The sequence below is a fragment of the Corapipo altera genome, unplaced genomic scaffold (genome assembly GCF_003945725.1).
Source record: "Corapipo altera isolate COAL_440 unplaced genomic scaffold, ASM394572v1 113, whole genome shotgun sequence".
NCBI classification, from domain to species: Eukaryota; Metazoa; Chordata; class Aves; order Passeriformes; family Pipridae; genus Corapipo; species Corapipo altera.
Window position 1 is genome coordinate 145,125 of NW_020884895.1, and position 23,041 is coordinate 168,165.

Genomic DNA, 23,041 nt, shown 5'->3' on the forward strand with positions numbered 1-23,041 from the left:
TTATTCATCAGCCTTCTGATGGCTGTTAGTTGCCATGTATACTCCACATGTAAGTTTAGTGAAGAATTGTTGAGTCAAGGACAAATCTCCTGCTGCTCTACAGTGAGGTAGAGCTGTTATTACAGAATAGGCAGGTACTGAGGATGGGCAATGTTAGTTCAGGCCCAGTTCATAAGGAATAGCGCTGTGATTTGCTCTGGCTGTGACTTATCTTTGTAGAAAACAGCTGCTAAAGAAACAGAAAGCAAGCTGGTAATTTAGCAGCTGGGGAGAGAATTTCTGGGGTGTTGGATAACTGTAAGCAGGAGGCTTGGCAGAACAGCTCAAAGTGCAAGAGTGGAGGCTCTTGTGCTATTTAGAGGATATGAGGGTGTGGTGGCACTCCTCTGGACACAGGTCTCTGCCTGGCACCAGAACATAAAGTGGTGTAGCAACTTAGCCCTTTCAGGGTGGGCAAAGAGATACCAGACAGTAACTGAGAACAGAAAACCATCCCAGAGAAGCCCAAAGTGCTTTTGCACCCTTGGAGTCAAGTTCTACCTGATATGTACTCATGTCCCTCTGGCTGACTGGAGCAAGAGGAGAATTTGTTCCCAGGTCTGGAAGGGAATGGCTTTGCTCATCACTGGAGAGCTGCCATGTGTTTTCTAAAGAGAGGCACCTGGCGCTGACTAGTCAGATTGGGATGAGAGCTTGAGGGAGGCTGGGGATTTGTTCTCCTATGCAGCCTCCAAAACCTTACCCTGTCCTACTTCCACTGTTCTTTTCCAGTGTCAGCAACATCCCCTGTAAAGTGATGGGATTGGTGTTGGCTTTTTCAAGGGGAATATCATGAAGGTGAAATTAAATTTTGGGGAGGAAGACTCCATTACATTGAGCAAACCTGCAGTGGAGTGGGGCTAATTTAGCAAGCAAGGCTGGTGAAGTATTTCCCAGAGGACTGGGAAGACATCCACCCAGAAGTCACCTTCTCATGTGCCATGCAGTGTTGACCACCTTGTTTTACATGGAGTGTAGCAGTAAAGGGGCCTATGCAAATGCAGAGAAGGACAGTAAGCCATACGAAGTTTAAATAAGTTGTCCCTTTCAACGTGGAAGAAAGATGACTGATGGAGTTATGTAAAATCTTCAGTGATCTGCAGAAGGTGCCATGGTTAGGTAAGTTTCTTCATCTCCTAGCAAGCCAGCAAAAGGAAGTCCTTTTGATACAACATGTGCTTTGTGAAAGACAGCGCTGCAAGGCACTGACTATAACAAAAATATAACTGATTTAGAAAGCAATGAGAGACATTCTCAGCAGATAAGTCTGTCGGTGCTGTTAAAACTGCAAATACTGTGTCTAGTTTGGGAAATCGCAAAGCCAGAGACGGCTTGAAGATTGCAGAGGGAAAATTATTATGCTGTATTTTCCTCACTCTTATGTTCTTCCCCTGAAAGCACTTAGCAGAAGTTGTCTGAGACGGGATTCTAGGGTAGATAGACGTGTTATGTATCTCACTGAGGTTGTTGTGTTCTTGTAAAGATTTCAGTAACAATGAAGGGACTAGGAAAACAAGGGCAGAACAGCCTCTCCTGCAAGGAGCTGCATGTTTGCACTCAAGATGCTCAACCTGGTTTGTGCCCACTGCTGTTACCTTGTAAGCAGACCCAAGAGAGGAATCCTGGTGAGTCTCCCTCAATGTAACATTGTGCTGAATACTTGGCAGTGCTCTGTGAGGGTGTGAGCAGAAATGGCCCATCTAGACCCTGTGTGTAGCCCTTGCCTCCCAGAGGGTGGAACTGTTAAAGCAATCTGTACCCTGGCATATTTTGTCTCTGGGATTGCCCTCCAGGGTAGATGGCATCTTGTGCCATTTCCAAAGGGAATTTTATGTCTTATGCACACTTGAAAATATGGACACCGTATGGACACAGTGTACAGTGTTAAGCAGGGTGTAGCAGCAAGCTGTTCTTATAAGTATCCTTTCTGTCCCTTCTTCCTTCTGTTCTGCTTGTCAGCTGCTCTCAGACCTCATCACCCATATTCTTCAGTCTCTAGAGCACCTCTTTGACTTGCACTTCATTTTCTATGTAGCCTTTGAGCTTTCATCACTCTTACCTTAGTTTGGCTAATGTGACTCTGAAGTAAGTCCACCGGATAAGCAGACTGGCAGGCTGGAAACCCAGCATCGTTTTGGAACATGACTGTCAAACTCTTCCCTACCCAAAGCAGAGGTACACAGGAGTGAAGGGGGGGCTCCCTCTGAAAATGCTGTTTCCAGCTCTGGAAGCAATCTAGTCCTGCTTTTGTGGTCTCTGAGACCTGACTGGTTTAGCCAAGCAGGTCACTACAGTACCGCTGCTGCTGGTTTTGGTACCAGGGTGGGTTTGGGTGTTTGTGACAGCACCACTCTTTGCTGTACAGGCTCACCCTTTCAATCTGGGCTCTTTCTTTTTTTTTTTTCCTTTTTTTCTGCTTGCACCATCTCCTGTTGGCAAACAGGATTTCGGCTAGGTGGGTGGCTTCCACCAGGACACATGAGAACTGGGAAAAAAACTGGGACACTACTTTTAAGATTGTTTTTAAAGAAGACTTTGGAGAAAGAAGCTGATTTCTTTTACGAGGGGGTGCTGTCTCCCTGCAGTGTGTTCTGTCACGATATCACAAGATTTCTAAAAGGAGCAGAATCAGTAGGACACTGGTGTATCACTCTGCAAGGAGCAGCTTCCTTCACTTACCTCCCATATTTGACTAAACTGATATCACAGGATTCAGTCTCCTCACTCTTCTCCCACCCCCTGCCTGCTTCCGCCAGCAGTCCTCTCCAAATGTGCTTTGTAACTAAAGACTCCCCTAAAGAGCTGACTCTTTCAGTTCTTCTGCGTAACAAAAACTTGTGCTGCTCATAAATAGATTTGCAATTACTGAAGGAAACAGAAGAATCTGTGCATCCAGATGTATCAGAGTGGCCTCCCATCCTGTCTTAAAGAAGCCTCTGAAATTCAATATGCACTGCTTGGGCATAGCTGGGAGACCTCTGCAGAGATCTTTGAGCAGCATTCCTATTCTGCAGGATCTGCTGTTTGCGGCAGAATTGTCGAGGAACTGCAGAGTCCCTGTCTAGTGTCTTTACAGAAAATGACAAAAGCTTTTTGTTTTTTGACTAGCCTGAGGTTTCATGTATTTGTTATAGCAGTGACGAATAAGAATTGCCTGGCCAGTGTGGAAGACCCTGAGTTTACAAATTGGTTCTCTGATAATAGCATCTGGTGTGTGATTAGTGCTGTCTGAGCAATTCCAAGCACTTTCCGATCATCCAGGAGGTCAGACTTCCTTAGCTTTTGGGGCTTACAAGATGGTAATGATTTCATATAGAAGAAAAAAAGGCATTCCCAAGGATATGCATCAAACTGAGTAGACCTGGGAGGAAAAATCAAGAGCCCTGACTATGCTGGGTCCTGTGGAAGGATTAAGCAGAAGAAAAGAGAGAGGCAGTGGTATATGTGGATGATTCCTAGCTTTCCCTAGAAAAGAGATCACATGTATAAGGAAGAACCCTTCTATATGTCTTCTCTTTCCTTTCTCCCTTCTGTCAGGGAGCACAAGGGGGGCATACACCCAGCACAGTGCTTTTTGTCCACCCTAGTAAAATGAATAGGCACTACCCCAACCTTTGACAACAAGTATGTCAACTCCTTGCAAACCTGGGTGGACTCAGCTTGGCTTAGATCCTGAGCTCAGGCTCTACATCCCCACAAAGTGTGATTAGTTTCACAGTGACACATTTCTGCACGTCCCAGAAAACATGCCTGGAGCTGGGGCATGCAGGGTCACGGGGCAAGCTTCCCTACAAGGGCTGTGGGCTGCTTCTTGCTGAAAGCGCTGAAACAATGAGAGCAAATCACATCTGTTGAATCAAAAGCAATTTGTAGCACTGTCTCCTCAGAAATGTTTGCTTCCTGGAACCGTTCTGGAGGCCTTCCCTGTGTGGGAGTTCACTTGCCCAGAGCCTTGGCTGGGTCTATGGAGGAATTTAAACATACAGCCCTATAAATGTCAGTGGGGACTTCCTGATTGCTTTTATCGGGGGTGGCCACCCATATTTCTTCCCCCTTGCTGGGGTTGCAATAGGAGCAGCATTATGCTCACTTTCTTTCAATATGATTACTAAAAAAACGTTGGTTAAGATAATAGTCAGGTCTGTGGAAGACTGGCTACAAGTGATGCTAGAGCACAAGCTAATGGTTTGAAGAGGGCACACTTGAAATGTAAGGTCAGCCAATGATCAGTGCCAGAACACCACATCATGGCTATCGATTGAGGAGATGATCATCCAAACCTCTTGTTTTGTGGAGATCAAGTTACCTGCAAAGAAAGAAAAGGGGGAAGAAGGTATCAATGAGAATACCAGCTCAGGTATTGTGTTTCTCTAGAGAAAATCTCAGTTTTAATTCTGTAGGCTTTCTCTTGGTGCGTGAGGGAGAGAGAGAAGCTGGGAGAAGGACATTTGTAATTTTTTCCAATTCTCCTTTCCCTCCCTTCTGTCCAGGTGGATGTGTTGAAGTGTGTAAAGCATCTGTGTCCCAGTTCTTGTGATCCCTCACAGACAGCACTCTGCCTACACTGAATTCACAGTGCTTTGGGTCTTTGAGCAGAGTACTCTGAGACGGTACTCTGGCCCTTCAGAACTCCAGTGTGGGGCTGAAGGGCAGGTACCAGGCCTGTTTATTTTGTGCTGCAGCTATTTTTTAACATCTGATGTTACACAGACTTGTGTAACATCTCAGATTAGATGGCGAAGTCAAGAGGTGAGCAGAGCAGTAGCAAACATCACCTCTGCTTGCTGAATTGCACAGCATAGCTGCCTGAGGGCTGCAGCCAGCCCCTCACTGTTAGCATGCAGTCTTTTCCTCCTGGAAAGAAGAGGCAAGCTCCTGGCTTATCCACAGATAAGCTTGTGCATATTGTTTACACATGTCTAGGGATCATTGTGCCCCTAAAGGTCTTGTCCACAGTATTTTTTATGGTTCACTTGCCTCCTGTGCAGGTAATGTGTAGAATACATTTGTGATCTTAAGAACCTGAAGATGATCTGTGAGGGACCAAGATAGCTTTCTGGGCTGGGTTGCAAACCCTTCCTGGCACAGAAAGTCTGTAAGGACAGGGATGTTACCATAACTCGTGGTCCCAGCAGCTTACAGGAAGCCCTGCAGGCTGTGCAGGAGTGGGTGATGCAGGGGTCAAGGAAGAAAACTGAGGCTGTGCTCTGAGTGGACTGTCTCCTCACCAGCCGGGTGATGTGGAACACAATCAAGGCTACTGCAGATGCTGAGGTCTAAATTGGAGACCAGGAGCAGTGCAGAGCTAGCGCCTGGGTCTGGCTTGGCTCCCAGAAGAACTCCCATGATAGGCTTCTTCTGTGTGCAAAGTTCTGCAGATTCTCATTTGTGGAGCCTCTCTGAGCATCCCACTGCTTGTTTGCCCTCTCTCTTGTTCCCATGCAGCAGAAATCTCCCTGAATTCAGTGACTGCCCTGAATGTCACCCCATTCAGTTTGGTGAGACCAAGTTAGACTAATAGAACAGCATCTTTTTTTGCTTATGTTTCCTTTTGGTCACAATGGTTGCATATCTAAGGCATCAGGAAGGAAGACTTCAATAAGGAACCCAGAGTTAGGAAATGCATATGTTATAAATAAGCTTTTATGTAATTTTTTTCTTGTGGTCAGTTTCTTCAAAGACAAATCTGTGTTCATCCTTATTTACACAAAGCTAGTCATGAAATAGTAGCAGATCTCAACACACACTGCAATGGTCCTGAAATCAGTTCATCTGAAATTCTGTAATTTCCAAAGATAGAGAGCATCTTTGCATTGCTTTTTTGCCTTTTTTTTTTTTTTTTTTTTCAATGGGAAGAATAGTCTGTGTCATCTGCGCCAGTCACAGTTCATTCAAGGATGTGTCCCAAATGTAGGTGTTATATAAAAGTAAAATTTCTTTTCTCTGTCTTTATTCTCATTGTGTCACAGTGCTTGGAGTAGAAATAAATCCTTTTTTTCTGACACTGAAGAAGCAACAATGGAATGAAATTCTGTTGGTAGAACTCAGTTGCTCACCTGTGTTACTCTCAATTGATGTTTAGTAAACCAACCATCAAGCTTGGTCTGCAGGTGCTGCTCCTGCTTCTCACATTCCCTGCCTTTCTCATGATTGGAAGCATACTTAGCTGTTAGGATTCCGAATTTAATAGCTTGGGAAGGTCCTAGACTAAGTTACAAGTCTAGGAAAACAGAATTCCTTTAAGGTGCTTTGGATGAAAGTGGTAACTGAACACCAGTCTCTTACTTAGAAAAATACCAACTTTGCCAAACAACCTTTTCAAAAGAACGTGTCACACAAGGTGCAACTGCAAATTATGTGTTTTGCCTGGTAGCAGCAGCAGGCTTCTTAAGTATCTGTGAACCTACTTTGATGCCATGAGAGCTGGTCCTTCAGCTAAAATAATTTTTTTTGTGTTTGACCCTACAAATTCTGGGTTTGGTTATTACAGACAATTTCATGGGACTTCTATAAATTTCATAAGGTTATCTGTAACCTCTGTTCCCTCCTCCTCCCAGGTGGTCCTGGTACTGAGATGGAAAGAACTCAAATGGCCCACTGGTGCTATTATCTTAAGTACTTGGGTCAAGTACCAATCTTGATATTTTTCCTTTTTTGTGTTTGCACTTACATGCTTGCTGAACTGGAGTGCCTAATTCTGTTGTACCTTCATGTGATTCTTTCAGCTGGCATTTGGGCTCTAGAAACTTGGGATGAAAGCTTGTGCCAGGGTAGTGTATGTCACACAGTGTTGACTAATGGGACTCCTCGAAATCCCTTCACATTTCAAATAAATTTTTCAGTAAGGGGGGGGCAGTCTGAAGACATTGCAAACCCCTAAAGCCTTAGTGAATCCTGAATTTGGCCATCTCAACTATTTATAGAACACTCTGTGCCCATTCTAAATATATTTTCCTCAAGGAGACCTCAACTCCCTGCTCCACCTCTTCATTTGGATCAGCAATGCTGTTGTGATCTGTTAGCAAAACTTCCTTCTCTAGTTCTGTGGCAGAGCTGCAGATGTTTTTGATTCAGGCCTTGAAGGGGAAATTATATGCCAGGCAGAGCTCAAGGATTGGATTTAAACCGCAGCCAGCCAGGTAGAGAGAAATTGATGATATATTGGATCATTTCCTGTACTATTTTTTCATATTCCTCTTCTGCTGGTAGTTCTAGAGTTCTGGAGAGGAAAAATCAAGAGAATTATTGGCAATGTACAACACCTTTCCCTGTCAGGAGTCTTCAGCCTTGCAAACTAGGCTTAATGGTTAGTACTCAAAACATTTTCTTTCTAGAGGGAGTGTAAAGAGTGATCTGTGGGCAGAAAGCATTTTTTATTGCAAGTATGCTTGAAATTGGTCTTCTCTTTTTCTTTCTCTGCTCTGGGGAAAAGTATCTTTTTGGTGGGAGTACCCACCTGACAGTGCTTGGAGAGCTGTGCCTCTGGCTCTATGGGATGCTTCTTCCTGAAGTGTTTGCTACTCACCAGGAGCAGAAGTCTCTTCTTTGCTAGCTGGTATTTTGTGACCCCTCTGGCAGTACAGCAGGCAGTGCAGGTTTTGTCCAGTGCAAGCTTTGCTTTGTGTTAGTGGAGGCAGGAGTGCTATAAGATGGTATAGAACTGACATTCCAGGAGTGGCTCCTGTTCTCAATTGGCTTTGGAGGTGGGTCATGTGTGTTCACTGTTATTTTCCAGGCAGATGAGCATGGGCTGTTTAGAAAGCAAGACTTGAGCCCATCTTGCTATTGGTTGAATGGGACAAGACTCATTTTGCTCCCACATAAGGTCAAAGGATCTCTTCAGGCCAGGGAGAGCAACTTGTCCTATGGTAGATTCCATAGTGGAAAATCTCTACCTTTTAGAGAAATCATATGATTTTCTTTTTCAGTTAAAGGCTCTGGCTGTACCAGAGGATAGAAGTTTTGGTGCAAAGGGCAAACTGCAGAACTTTACAGAACACTTTTCATCCTTCAAGTTTAAAAATATTTAGAAAAGTGCATACTTTATTGAGTCCTATAGGTCTGAACAGTTTCTTCTGTAGGATAGTTACATTCTGTATGCCTATCTCAGGAACAGTCCTGAGTGGAAAATTCTGGGCTCAGTGTAGAGGCAGGATTGGCCATCAGAACCCTACATATCCTGAATAGCTCTGCTGCCCCACAGTCAGGGCCAGTAGTGACTTAGGAAGTAAAAGCAATTGCTCCCTGTCTCTGTGATGTGATTGACCCAGATTCTATTTCATGGGTCTTGAACTCAACTTACAGGTGGGCTGTAAAGCACTAAGGCTGCTTGCACTGTTTCAAGGACAGTAGTGGCTGCAGAAGTCACATCAATTTAGGTACCTGTTAGAAAACCCCTTCTGGGTACAACAAAGGAGTGACTGCTACTTATTTCGCCTCTGGGATAGAGAAGCCTGTGCAAGGCTTTGCCAGTCCACAATCAGGGTAACATAGCTCACTGTGTATCTAAGCCTCAGAGAACGTTTTTGTGGTTGACAGAAGCTTTTCCTGGTTATTACCCTTTGAGGATGAACAGGGCAGCATGTGGCAAGATCGCAGAATGGGATTAGTGCAGGATTTAACAGGGAGAGTTTCTTAGCACTCCTTCAGAGCTATTTCCTTCTCTTGCAGCCCCTGCAGCTGCATGAAATGGAAAGGGTTATGTTCTTGCCTGCCTGGCAGGAAAATCATCCCAGCTCAGTGTAGCAAAATGAACTGGGTCCAGTGCTCTTGGAAGGAATGAAACAGATAGAGTGTATTTAACAAGGAATTTCACATGGGGGTTTGCATCGTTACACTGAATATTGCCCCAAGACACGTTCTACTTCACACACAGGCCTCTTCCTGCAGTCTCCTTGGCTTTTCCAAGGAATCAGTGTCTGCATAGCTTTAGATTTTGCTCTGGTCATGGCTTACCTCTGTGCCTGCAGATAGCATTTCCTTTTTCCTGTCCTATCAAGCAGGAAAGGACAGCTGAGTCTCTCCCAAAGCACTGCAGTGCCACTCAGCCTAGTGCAGCCCTTGGTGCCTTGCGGTGCTACTGCTGCTGCACTCTGCTAGGGAGACCCACTTAGTTCGGGCAGTATCTGTGATGCCATGGGGATGCATTACCTCAGGAAATGCTCTGCAGTCCCTGGGGCTATGCCAGGATGGGTGCTTAAACTGTAGCTCTGATCAGTTTAAGTTTATGTTTCAGTAAAAAACATTCCTAATGTGTCTGTCTGTGGTTCCTGGGCTGGCAGTGTGATTGGCAGCTTTCTGGCTCGCTCCATTATGCCTCTGGCTAGTTATTCCCACTGATGTCTCTCTAAGACTGGCTTCCTTGTAGTGGAAGGTCTCCATTTGACCACCCTTGATACAAACAAGCTACATTGCCTTTCAAAAGCTCGACTCAGTAATGCATACCAACAGAAACTAATACGTTTGTGCTTGTAGGGAATAATGGTCTATGCCTTTTGCAGTGCTTACAACAGCTTCAGCATCTCCATTCAGAGTTGCTGGCCTTTGTTCCCTCATGGCCTGGGTGTGCTGGCTGAACTGAGGCTGGGAAGGAACCAAGAGCATTTTAACCACAAGGCAAACACCAGGACTGAAACAACCCAGACAGCAGGAGCAGACTACAGAGCATTTGAAGTGCAGAGCACAGTTTTAAACCTAATTTGAACACTGAATGAGGTGCTTATATCTCAGCTACTGTGTGGAGTCTCTTCTCAGTCTGCTGTTCGTGTTCTATGAACACAGTATATGAGTATATATAGAATATCCAGTGAAAAGTCAGCTTTGTGCAACTGGTGAGGGCAGCGCAGGGTGAAGGGAAGTGTCTGCTTTTGGTGATGAAAATAGAAATCTGTCTTCATGTCTGTGTTCTGGGGAGCTGATCAGATATTTTATGGCATGATACCGTCATTGCAGCTTGAAGAACCAATTTCAGAGCTGGCCTCTCTAGGTGCCTGGTCCCTTAACCTGTCTCCATTTGCCCATAAGAGGAGGATGCATTGCCTTTGTTCATATTGCCTTGTTAATCAGTAAATGTAAAGCAGATTGTAGTATTAGACCTGCTTGAACTAACATTTGTAGCTATTCATTTGGTGGTCCAGCTCTTTTATTATACCAGAGAGAAAATAAGAATTAATATTCTGCTTTCTCTTTGAACTGTTGGTGGAACATTTTGATACCAGGGAAATGAGTGTCAATATGGTGAAAAACTGGTTTAGAAGGTGTTTAAGAAGTTAAATTTAGTCCTGGAAGTAGCTTTGCTGTGTTTTACCAGAGGCTTCGGCTTTTTTCCATTGCTCTCAGTATGATGTTTAGGGTGGACTTAACCCATTCCCAGGAATGCAGGGAAGGCATGAATCAGGTGGGACTAAAAGTTGTCTGAGTGCTGGGCCTGATGTATGTTTGTGTCACACAAACAGTGATGGGTACCTTTGGTTGCCTTTCTTTCCTGCTGGGTATGGAATGGATTTTAATCCTGGTTAAATCCCGTATCCCAGATCTGTTTGCCTTTTTCTGAAAGGACTTCTCTTTCTGTCTTTTGCAGGCATGGTTCAGAAACTTGACCAGAAGCTGCCTGTAGCCAACGAGTATCTGCTGCTTTCAGGTGGTGTGCGGGAAGGTGTGGTGGACATTGACCTCGATGAGCTGAATGTTTATGCACGGGGCACAGACTATGACATGGACTTCACCCTGCTTGTGCCTGCGCTGAAGCTGCACGACCGCAACCAACCAGTCACGCTGGACATGCGCCACTCGGCTCTGTGCCACTCCTGGCTGAGCCTGCGTCTGTTTGATGAAGGAACCATCAGCAAATGGAAGGACTGCTGCACGATCGTGGACCATATCAATGGAGCTACCAATTACTTCTTCTCTCCAACAAAAGTGGCAGACTGGTTCTATGACTCCATTAGCATTGTCCTCTCCGAGATCCAGAAAAAGCCCCAACGAGGGATGCCCAAGGTAGAGAAGGTAGAAAAGAATGGGACTATCATATCCATCATTTTGGGAGTGGGCAGCAGCCGCATGCTGTATGACATTGTCCCCGTGGTGTCCTTCAAAGGCTGGCCCGCTGTGGCACAGAGCTGGCTGATGGAGAACCACTTCTGGGATGGGAAGATCACAGAGGAGGAAGTCATAAGTGGGTTTTACTTAGTGCCTGCGTGTTCCTACAAGGGGAAGAAGGACAATGAATGGAGGTTGTCATTTGCCAGGAGTGAAGTGCAGCTGAAAAAGTGCATTTCCAGCAGCCTCATGCAGGCCTATCAGGCCTGCAAAGCTATCATCATCAAACTGCTGTCCCGCCCCAAAGCCATTAGTCCATATCACTTGCGGAGCATGATGCTGTGGGCCTGTGACAGGCTGCCAGCCAGCTACTTGGCCCAGGAGGATTATGCAGCCCATTTCCTCCTGGGTCTTATTGACGATCTCCAGCACTGCTTGGTCAACAAGATGTGCCCTAACTATTTCATCCCCCAGTGCAATATGCTGGAGCACCTCTCTGAAGAGACCGTCATGCTGCACGCGCGGAAGTTGTCCTCAGTCCGCTCAGACCCCGCCGAGCACCTTCGAACTGCCATAGAACATGTCAAAGCAGCCAACCGACTGACGCTTGAGCTCCAGCGGCGAGGCAGCACCACCAGCATCCCCTCCCCGCAGTCAGATGGAGGGGACACCAACCAGCCTGATGACCGATTAGCCAAAAAGTTGCAACAGCTAGTGACTGAGAACCCCGGGAAGTCCATCTCTGTCTTTATTAATCCGGATGATGTCACAAGGCCCCACTTCAGAATTGATGATAAATTTTTCTGAGCTTTTGGCGGTGTTTCTTGGGATTTTTTATTTTGTTTCTTTTTAAAAACTCTTGCAGCGTGCAGGTTTTTTTGTTTGGTTTTCCTTGATGACTTAGTCTCTTGGTTTTTACATATCCAGCGTAGATTGGATCTGTTGAGAACAATCTGAATAAATTATAAATCCTGGTTCTGCAGGACGGTGCAAATTTTGAAACAGTATATTACTATTTCATATGCTGCTTTGATTTTTTTCACCCACCCTGCCCCATTGTCTGTGAGTAGTTTCTAAAGGAGAACATGCATCGTAAACACATGCCACAGTGTAATGTAACAGTTTTTTTCAAGCTTCCATAATTTATGTACATGGTTGAGCCTGGAGAAAGGACAACTCATCTTCTGTTGCTTTGGAAATTCACTTCTTTTTCCATGAGCTTCCATCACCCTAAAGAAATGAGGAGAGACTGGGTTGGAAAGCACTGCTAGTAATTTGATGAGGCCAAATCTGCTGGGCTGAAGCCCAGTTCGTCTGTTCTTCACACTTCTCACACTAGGGGAGAAAGTTGACTTTAAAGATGATGCAGCATTTGGGGGAAAGAGTTTTTTCTGTTTTGATCTACTTTTTGAATGTAATTGTTCATTAATTGGACCTTGTACAGTCCAGAGGGTTGTTTCTGCTGCTTTTCCATGCGGAATAAGGTTATGGAATGTTAGTTTTAGTGTGTGTAATTATTCAAAGCCTTATTTAAAGTCTATTAAAGAACATACCATTTTAAATGTAATTGCACTAATGAAATCTCTGCCATTACCTCAGTCCCACTGTTTGTGTTTCTTTCATGAATAAGCATCTGTTATTAGCTCTCAGTATTGCTGATTGCTTGAGACCCCTCAGGTCTCATGGTTTCAGGTGATTTCTTGATTGTCTCTTACAAAAGACTCTTCTTTGTTAGCCTGGCTATGTGTGAGCAATCAGAGTTTTGCATTGGCATATTTCTTTGGATGCATATTGTGTGTTGCAGTGCATATTGCATTAATATGTATTGCATGTTGTTGAAACAGGTTTACCATTAGATAAGGATGTAATGCTAAAGCAGTGGTATGTGCAAAGTGAATCAGCCAGACCTCGAGCAAAGGAGCTACCTTGCTTCTGTAATGCATGTATTAGGCCTGATCCTTTATGGCAGTTACCATTCCGTGGACTCCTGAGGACTTTCTGACTTACCCTGGGACACGTGAGATCTTACTCTGGTCTCATGTTTGCAAAAATTGTGTTTGTATGTAAAGTTGTGGTGCAACAGTAGCCTTGAAAAACACATACGCTTTTCTTCTGTGTGTAGGATAAGATGTATGGTAACAAGGGTTAGTCTGAGCCAAAAATAATTCCAAGAGTTCAAGGATAGAGTGACTTATTGTGGCTGGCTGGCCAGTGACTGATATTTAGGCCTTAAATCAGCAATTTGGGCTTACAGATTATCCCAGAGATGCTGTTCTGATCCAAACTTGATGCATGTGTTAAAATGTGATTATTAGAGCAGGTTGAAGTATTTTTTAAATATTTGACAGACAAATGAGGTGCATATCTAGTAAATTCTAACTGATAAAAATTGTGTATGAAAAATGTGTCATTTTTTTCGCCCAGCCTTTCTGGTAAAGAAACCAGGCTGGTGGAGCAACACACCAACAGCTTTGGAAACTGCTTTATTAGATGGCAGGGAGGTTTCAATACCTGATCTAGTGTCCAAGTCATGTCTTAAAACAAACTTTGGCTCCTCCATCTCTTGGGCATATTTACAAACTTCACACCATTGCTGTAGCCAAAATGTTCACATTTACCTGAATTTACTGGTACACACTCACAAGAAGCTCTCAGAAGTTGCTGGCTAGATGGATTGGATGAGGATTTAACTTTAAAGCACAACTGGGTAGTGATCATGAGCCCCAGTGCAGCTGCAGTTATGGTCCTGGGAAGGATATGAATTGACTTCAGTGGAATCAGAACCAGGTCCTAACTGTGTGGCTATTGCCAAAGATGAGTCTCCATGTAAACCTGTGTAACCTGCCAGGGGAGGCAGGAGAAACAACTGGGAATCCTCTCTGGAAGTGCTTGGATCATGCAAATTTGCTGACACAGGCTTTTCCCCAGTCTCTGGGACTGCTGTTTGTTGAGAGAAGAGTCTGGGCTTCAGGATGAAGTTTCCCATCACCATCTGAGAAATCTGCTCAGCACAAAGCAACAGTATCCTGGCAGGCAGAGTACTTTCCTGGGAGTCCCTGCTCCTGAGATATGCAGAAACACAGCCTTCCTCATGCCAGTTCAACATCCCAGTGACCAGCAGTTTGACTAGCCCATACCAAGCTCTGGTGTGTGCTCCTTTTTTTGGTTTTAATTAAAAAACATTTTGAAAAGTATCCATCTTGTTCTTCCTGCTTTGTGTGTGTTGGGGGATTTTTTGTGGGAGAGAGGAGGCTTGGCTTTTTACTGGGCTGAAAAGTAATTTTTCAGGTAGGTCTGCAAGAATATTATATCCTCTACCTGGACCATCTGTCTCCCGGGGAGGCAGAATCCTAGTCTCTGGTAGGTTTATGTCCGTCTAGGATTTGTTCTCTCCACATACTATAGTTCAACTTAATGAAGGAGGCTGCCAGCCCAGAGAGGTGATGTGTGCTTTGTATATCAGAAAACACTGAAGATTTTGTTTTCTTCCTCTCCTGTGGTCCCCTCTTGCCTTTGAGTATATGCTGGAATAGACTTGCAAAATGCATAGGTCTGTATGTGGGATTTCTAAGTAGTCAGTGGGTTTAGATACAAATGATGTGTTATTCTTCACTCCTCCTTTGAAGTTTCAAGGGGACCATGTCATTCACACAAGCATTTTAGAGCACTCAGCCCTGTGGGGTTAGAGACTTGGCCAATCTGACAAGCACTGGAATAAGTGGGGAGTTGCTTTAAACTAGCAGTGTGGGCATCTTCCCTACTGATGTCAAGAGGAGACAATCAGTGCTGTGAGCCCGTGCCTCCATGTGGGCTTCAGGTCTTCATCCACTGCTATGGTGGATAATATTCTTTTTTGCTTTGCTTTTGCCCATTAGATTCCTAATGGCTTCCTGCTGGCTTCTCCCTGTGGTGAGTGATGTTGCAAAAGGACTGGGGCAGTTAGTGAGGGACTGGCTGTATGTGTAAGAATGTAGGAGGTCTCATTTGTGAGTCTGCATATTACTGACTCCTACACTGTTAAAAGGGAGAGTCCCAGCCAAGAGGGTCTGGCCTTGAGGTATCAGAAAGCTGGAGAGGAAGAAAAAGTGCCCTTCAGAGGCTCCACTTCCACTTGTCAGTGTGAGCCTTCTTGGGCATCCTGGCTCTGGTCCTACTCTTGGAGAAAGCTTTTGCTCCCTCTTTTTGCTTCTGGCCAATAGCACAATATGAGAAGCAGCTAATTTGACTGGTTTCAGTTGTTGTAACTTTTGTGAGACCCTGGAAAACCTATCACTTCTTCAGGGGGACACCTAAGCTGCTGCAGAGGTGACAAAACTACCAGCCAGTGGGGAGGTTACTCTCTCTGCTGCATTGGGAGAACTCATTTTAGAGCAGAAGGAAACAACAGGCCAAGAGCTTTGTGAAAAGCTGCAGTCTCTGTTCCTTCAAGCATGTTATGTGAAGCTTCAGTCACTTTTGTCTGGCTGTGATAAATCATTTTCTCCACATTTTCCAGTACTTTAGCCTGGAGAACTGTTGGTGCTCTAACCAGAAAACGACAACTGAGCATCAGAGTCACTCTGCAGCAAAATACCAGCAGGACTTTAACCACGCAGTGCCCAAAATAGAAGACAGTCTTCAAAAGCCTCTGAAAGAGCTGTTTTTTAGTGTTCTGTCTTTTCTGTTGTCCTTCTGTCGCTATTAGAAATAGTGCTAATTTTGGTCTAAATGCTTGGACTCCCCTTGATTGCCTTGTTGCAGTGGAGAGCAACCTTCTTCTGGCAGCTATGGTGGTTCTGGGCTTGGCAGGGACACCCGAGCTCTGTGGCCTTCCACTACTTGGTCTCCTCATGGTACGCTGTGAGATAGGCTTGTATCTGCTCCAAATTGACAAGTCAGTGACTGAAACAAGCACTGAAAGATGGCAGTCACTCTTGACATGAGATAGCCAGCATTGTGGGATGTATGATGTCCATAGTCCCTGCAGGCACTGTGTTTGAAAACAAGTACAAGGTGGTTGGCTTTGAGCAAGATGCTGTCCCAGTGCCAAGAATCCACCCAGAGCTAGTGGTCTCCAATCAGTTGTTTACATTTTCTGGTAAATCTGGGGATACAGGGGAAAATGACTGCATAAAAGCCTAGAAAGCTAGAGATTCCTGAATTGCACCAGTCTCCAAAGGCTATAACTGGGGCCTTTACCCAACTCCACACAGCTGCAGCCTCTGAAAACTCGCCTGTAACAAAGGTTTGTTTAGGTGTCTTGCCACTTTGCTTTCTCTATAGTGATGAATGCACATGGCAGCTGGGTAATCAGACCAATAGTGTCCAGGAGGTGGTGGCTGGGGCTGGAGGGTCACAGGACAGGACCCAGATCCCATTAGACTCCATTGGGAGACTTGAAAATAGGCTTAATGTGAAGCATGTACACTTTTCTGGACCAAGCTGATTGTGATCAGACCAAAAGTAAGCAGGCATCTACCATATTTTACTAAACCGTGCATAATACAAGAGGCCGTGCATAATACAAGTGAATGTGGCAGAGGGGAAGGAAGGTAGACTTTGCTAATGACTGTTTCTTAGAAAAAAATTTTTAGAAGGTGTGCATAGTTGGTGCCTAGAATTGCTTAAAAACATCTGTCACTTTTTGCAGGTTCAGTGCTGGATACATTTTTGCCACTTTGGTTTGTATTAAAGTGAGCGTGTTCGAAAGGTCACTGGACAGCTGAATGTAATAATGTTCACGTTCTGCTGGCATTGCTCAGTGATTCAGCATGCAAATAGCTTGTTCAACTTCAGCAAGTACATCATCTCCCTCCTGCCAACCTTGCTTGGGGTGAGCTAATGGACTTTTAACATTATACAGCTTGGAGAGCGACTTGTCTCTAATAGCTCCTGATTAGGCTCTCCAGAAAGGCAAATAACTATCATGGGGCAAAGGCTAAACAAGGGGAAGGGGGGAAAAGAGCACAGAGATTGAAAAGTTACTGGCCAAGGGACTCTTGCTGACATGTTTTTTATTTAGGGAAATTCAGCATTATATTTAGCACATTTTGGCTGGCTGTCAAGTGAATCCCAATTTATTTCCTCTGAATGCTTTTAGAATAGTGATACAATAGCCCTCACTCCCTTCTCCTCCCCCTTTGCCATTTATAATCTATTATTTTGGGGCTGCTCTGAGGAACTATTGTGTTTTCCTATTATCGTTGTCCCTGGCTCAGCAATGTGCTTCCAAGCTGAATGTAGGCTTTTGGGGGTTATATTTATCTTGCTGGCCTTCTGTGGTAGAGGAACACGCTCATTCAGTCTCCAGACAGCCTGATTTGCTGAGCAGAGATGTGGGTGCATATCGGGAGCATCAGGCTCTCTTTAAACTGACTCAGCCCTGTCTTTTCCTCTCAGTTTTTGTGTGTTAGGAATATCATCAGTATGGAAGACATGACTGAGGTCTTACTAGGCACAGAGAAGACATGATATGTGATTCTGAAGTCAAGCAAGCTCTAGTGCAAAGTGAACATTTAGCCCAAACAGCAACTTTTCTCCCCGATTCTCAATGCCCTCTGACCCCTTTCTTTTAGCTTTCTTTTGGGGAGGTGAAGAGGAAAGAGATGAGCTGCTTTTGACCACTTCAGTGGCTACAAATCATAGCTTTGGCCTAGGATGTTAAGCACTTCATTCAAATGGCTTTGTCTCCAGATCTCCCTATTGCTTTACACCCTATCATGATAGTGATGGGACAGGGAGAGGACTTTATGATTTATTCAGCCAGTTCACCACAGAACTGTGGAGAAGAAAGGAATGGGCATGTTTCCTGAAGGGCTAGAGACCTTTGTGTTCTTTTGCCTCCTGCATGCTAAGGCTTACACACATGGTATAATGATTGCCACTTCTGAGGGCTTCGGCTGATCAGAGAATAAATGCCAAGGTGCTTCTGTGCAAACCAGCCTTCAACCTTCAGCATCTCTTGCAGGGTAAGTCTGCTCCTGTCTGAAGTCAGTGCTCTCAGAGCAGACTTTGGCTGGTTGTGTTTGAAGGGTACTGGCTGGGTCTGCATATGCTGATGATGGCAGGCCAGGGGACAGCTTCCTACAACTGACACATCAAGAGATAACTCCACTTGGCTGATCTGAAACAGCATGGAGAAGAAAATCCTTCCTGCAGGGAGGCCACTGCAAAGTCTAACCTGCCCTACCAGCATGTGACTTGTGAAGTGACTGGGAGAAATCTCCATGACAAGTGCTACCAAAAAGGCACTCTTGTGTCTAAGAGCTTATGCGTGTCATGCAGCAGCCACTGTCCCTGAGAGCTGCTGGGGCTCTTCTGCCTTCTGCCACCATGAGGGATAGAGACCAGAACTGTCTTAGGACAAGCCTGGCAAAGATGGCAGAGCTGTAGTGGTTGGAACACACCGTCCCCTTGCACTGACTCCAATCTCTGCAACATCACCATAGCTGCAGCAACTGAGCTTCTATGACAAGAAACCATTTGTGGAGCTATCGGGAAGTGAGGCTGGATCTTACCTGGCAAAGATGGCCCTTAGGGAAAGCCTGCAGTGAGTCCAGTGATTCATGAGACTCCATAATTGCTTAGGGAAACACTCAGTGCCTGCAAGGCCCTTCAACATATCTTACACCTCCTTTGCAGCCATATTAAGTTACGCAAGAGTTGGGGGAATGAGGAACAAGGACCAGCAACAGTGTCTCTGCAGAGGCCGTTTCCTCTCTGCCTCCCATCATTTTCAGTACATGGACATTCAGCTGTGATTGTCCTGTGAGGATCCTCTACTATTAATTATTGATACAGGACTTTGAGGAGCCACTTTGGCTGTGCATTTCAGCCACCACTACAGTCAAAATCACCAACACTGGTGCTTTTGATGTTTAGGCTCCAGAGCATGTCTGGCCTACCCCCAGACCCACACTTTCTAACACCCTTTAACAGGCACATGGGCTGTTATAAGAAAAAAAACCTCAAAGCTGCAACTTTCATTTAGCTTCTCCCACACGTTTCCTCTATTTGCTAATGGTTCTGGCTGCTCTTGCTTATCGTACACAGTGCTGTATTTATTACATTATTTTGTTAATCACTGGTGGTAAAACTGGGATTGACAAGTCTTGTCTTTAACCACTGGATTGCTATGGGCACATATGCATGTTATCTTGTGGAATACTTCAACTGGTTGCACTAACATCATCTCTGCTACTAGTTAAAAGGAGAGAACAATGGTGGAAAGTCATTACAGAAAGTTTCTAGAAAAAAGCACAAGCCCATCAGTTAAAGGAGACTCTAGAACTGGAGCCCAACTGTCCTGAATCCCAGCAGCCCATTGTGACTGAGGACTGGTAAGTCCACCAAGGCATATGTTACCAGGTCAGTAGCACACAACTAGTTCCTCACTTGTTCTTTCCCCAAGGCATGGCTCTTTTCAGCATCAAAACCCACTGATGGCAGAATGTGAAATTCAGCACACCAGGAGATAAGGAAAGAAGTGTGGCTCAAATGGTTCCTCCACTCTGTTTCACCACTGCACCCAGCTTACCCCATTCCCCTCTCCAAAGCATCTTTAAAAAAATTCTCCAGAGGTGTTCTGCTACACAGTAATGAACTCAAATGAAATTAAATTAAATGCTGCTGAATGGAGCTGCATAAATGCCTTGTCATATTTTGTTATAATTACCTAGAGCAACCTTATCATCTGTGTCACCTGTCTCTCCAGCTTACTCGTGGAGCAGCAAGCACCATGGTGACTGGGCAAAAAAAGGAGAGAAATGCAAGTTCATATGAGTTGGAGTAAATAATTCAGAGGCACTGGTTGTTGTTCTGATACACAGTGCTACCCAGGCTGCCAGGGCATACTGGTCCAGCACGCACAGAAATCACGCTCTCCCAAGTAAAAGCAAGATATGGAGGAAACTGAGTGAACCCTCCAGATTGTTAACTTTCCAGCTCATTGAGCAGGTGGAAACTCAGTAGTGTGGCTGTGTGGAGAGCTGGAGTGATGCTGCAGGGTGCAGGAGCAGTGTAAGTGTGAGCAGGCTGATGGACTCTTCAGCAGGTGCTGTTGTACCTGCAACCTGCAGTTGCTCTACTGTGCACTGTTCTGAAACTGATTGAATACAGTCAGTGCTTGAGTTTGAAAGCCATTTCTGAATAACAGATCAAGAGAAAAAGGGTGGGGAAAAAAACCCAAAACACCTAAAAAGCAGTACATCATGCACAGCCCTTCCACAGAGCAGAGCTGAGACTGAAAAGAAGCTTCACATGATCAGTTTTAATGTTGTGGTAGACTCGGATTTCCTGCCTAGCTGCCAACTCATAAGGAATCTTACTTTGTTGTGCTCTGGTTGGAAGGGGTTTTGTTCTAGCTAGGTGTGTCTGTCTCACTCTCACAGTGCTCTGTGCTTGGCTTGGAAATAAGACCTGGATCTTTTCAGCACCTGAACAGCACAGCCCCACGCAGGACCAGCCCAGCACTCCCAGGTGAGGCAGCCCTGTACATAAGCTGATCTGCTCTTTCCTTCCGTGGCACTAACAGAACCACATGCAACTCCTATTTCTGCAAAGAGCTCTTTTAGAGCCAGGTCAGGTATCAGCTGCATGGCATTTGCCAGATGGGAAACATCCACTCTGCTTACAAAGCTAGTAAAGTCTCACAGCAGTATTACAGCCTCCCAGTTCTTAGGAAATAGCCTTGTGGTCTCATTTGCCCATGGCCTTGTCCCTTCACATGTATGGGAAGAACAAACATTATTTTGAGGTCAGGGTGATGATGGGGAAGATATATGCTGAAAACACTATTTTGAGGTCAGGGTGATGAGGGGGAAGATATCTGCTGTTGTCAATTTTACACCCAGTACTTCAGCAAACGTCCATGTTCGCCAACCTGAATTCAAAAGATGAAGAGAGGGGCATGAGGACAGAATAGCAACACAAATTAATGAATATGTTTACAAAATAATCTCTTGTATGCATAGCTCATTTTTAGTACCTGATTTTCAGTCTAGGCACAGAGAGATTATGTTGGTTTGCACTTCTGCAACCACTGAAATTCCTTTGCAGTCAGTTAGAGACAGGAACTTCTGTTAAATATATATAGTATTTCTCCAGGTTCATTTGAAGAGAGTGATAATATATCATTGCTCCCAGTGGGGACATAGCTGCCTCATAGTTTATGTCTGCTGCCAGACATTAAAGCTGGGCTTGAATGGTGGCAATCGATAGTGGGAAATGCAGTGGCTGAAACTGCTAAGTGCAGCTCTAATGTTCCTTATGCAAACCTTAATGCTCACCAGAGAGCACACCTGCTCAAACAGCAAAGAAACAGGATTGACTCTTCTATCATTCCTAATATTTCCTGTATTTTTTTTTTTTGTGGTTTGCATATCATGAAAAAAAAAGGTTGCTGAAACGGCAGGGCAGCCCTGACCTTCGTGGCGCACCTGGCCATCGCTGTGCCTGGGAAGGTTTACCCTTCTCAGCTGGTCCCAGTACAGCAAACTGACTGCTCAGCAAGGCTGGGCACAGCAGCAGCCCAGATAAGGGGGATTTGTGTTAGCAACCGTGAGACAGAACAAGGTTATAAAGAAGGAAAGGGAGCATTAGGAAATTCAGCTGGTGTGTCTCTGTGCTCTAAGGGTGACTGGATTGGGACTGCAGTCAGAGGAAGGTCAGCGATGGACTGAGAAGTAGGTGAACCTTTATATGGTACTAATCTGAATCTGTGCATGGTGTAAAAAACAGCTCTGTGTCTCGGGTCTGGCCACTGGGGAGCTTTGAGCAGACTCTGTGGTCAGGAGGGGGATAGATCTGGAGCTGTGAAATGGTGGAAAAGGCAAACTCTCATTTGGATGGATGTCTGTGCTCACCTTTCTCACTTTACCATTTCTTCTTATCATCTAGAGATAACAGCAGAGCTGCAAGCAGCCTTGTGAGCTGAGTAAGATGAAAGGGCAGGGTTTGCTTATGTATGCCAGAAGCTGGGGTGCCTAGAGAGCCTGAGACAATGTTCTGGGAATTTGAAGCAGCAACTGTCCTGCTGCCTGCTCTTTCCCTAGGAAAGGACCAAGGAAGCAAAAGAAGGAGAAGTTAGTGTGAATGCCTTGCAGAAGTGTTGTCTGGAGGAGTCTGGTTTGTGGAGCTGAGCAGGAGAAATCTGCTTGATCTTGAAGCTGAAGAGCCTTGGAAATGCTGCTGGGCTTAAGTTGTCTGAAGTTATTGGTTCCGTATGTGGTAACACTGCACAGCTGACACCACCTGCACACGTCTCTCTGTGGGGAGTTCTATGGTCAGACTGCAAAGAAAGGGTATATCCTAGCACACAGTCAGCTGAATAATATCACTAGTAAGCTGGACACTAGCAGGTGGTTGTAAACCCTTGTGAGATGTCATGGAAGGAAGGTGGAGTGTTCCCTTGGCTTGTTCCAAATTGCTAGGAAAGGTGCATTCTTTTATGCTGCAAGCTGAGGGAGCATAAGCCTGCAAAGTCTTGTGGTCCATGTGCTTTGTGTTTGTCCTACAGGGTGCTCACCTGAACACAGTTTGTGTGCAAGTATGTGTGTGAGCCCTGTTTCTGTTAGCTGGGTGCTTCAGGGTTGTGTTGTAGAGATGCCTGCTGTGATGCTGGGAGGTTGCCCCAGCTGGGAACACAAACCAATTCTGTAGCTTGGTTAGATCCTGACTTGAGGAGCACATTGTCTGAGGGTTGACTTTGGATTATCCCTGCCTGAAACGCTTGCAGTAATGACTGCACTGACCCAAGTAGTGTGAGAGTCATCAGCAGAGCACAGGTGTACTTTTTAATGCTAATGCACAAGTGTCCCAGGCTGTGTTCTCAAAGTCCTTATTGCCTCCACAAAGTCTCCATCTTTTTAAAAGCCTAAACTGTGCAACAATATGCTCTCCAGTGTATCACTATCCGTGAGTCCCCACCTAGTACAACCTGATTTGGGCTTCTTATGTTTTAAAGACCAATTCCTCACCATGCTACACT

The 23,041-nt window shown here is 45.1% G+C and overlaps 1 protein-coding gene across 1 annotated transcript in view; it reads left to right on the forward strand.

The window, feature by feature from the left end:
- The window catches only part of MB21D2 (Mab-21 domain containing 2), a 60,255-nt gene extending 45,985 nt beyond the window's left edge, over positions 1-14,270 (forward strand). The window contains exon 2 of the mRNA XM_027647589.1: positions 10,619-14,270. Coding sequence (XP_027503390.1) covers positions 10,619-11,883 — 1,265 coding nt within the window. The 3' untranslated portion in view covers positions 11,884-14,270. The remainder of the gene's footprint in view (positions 1-10,618) is intronic.
- Positions 14,271-23,041: the final 8,771 nt, after the last annotated feature.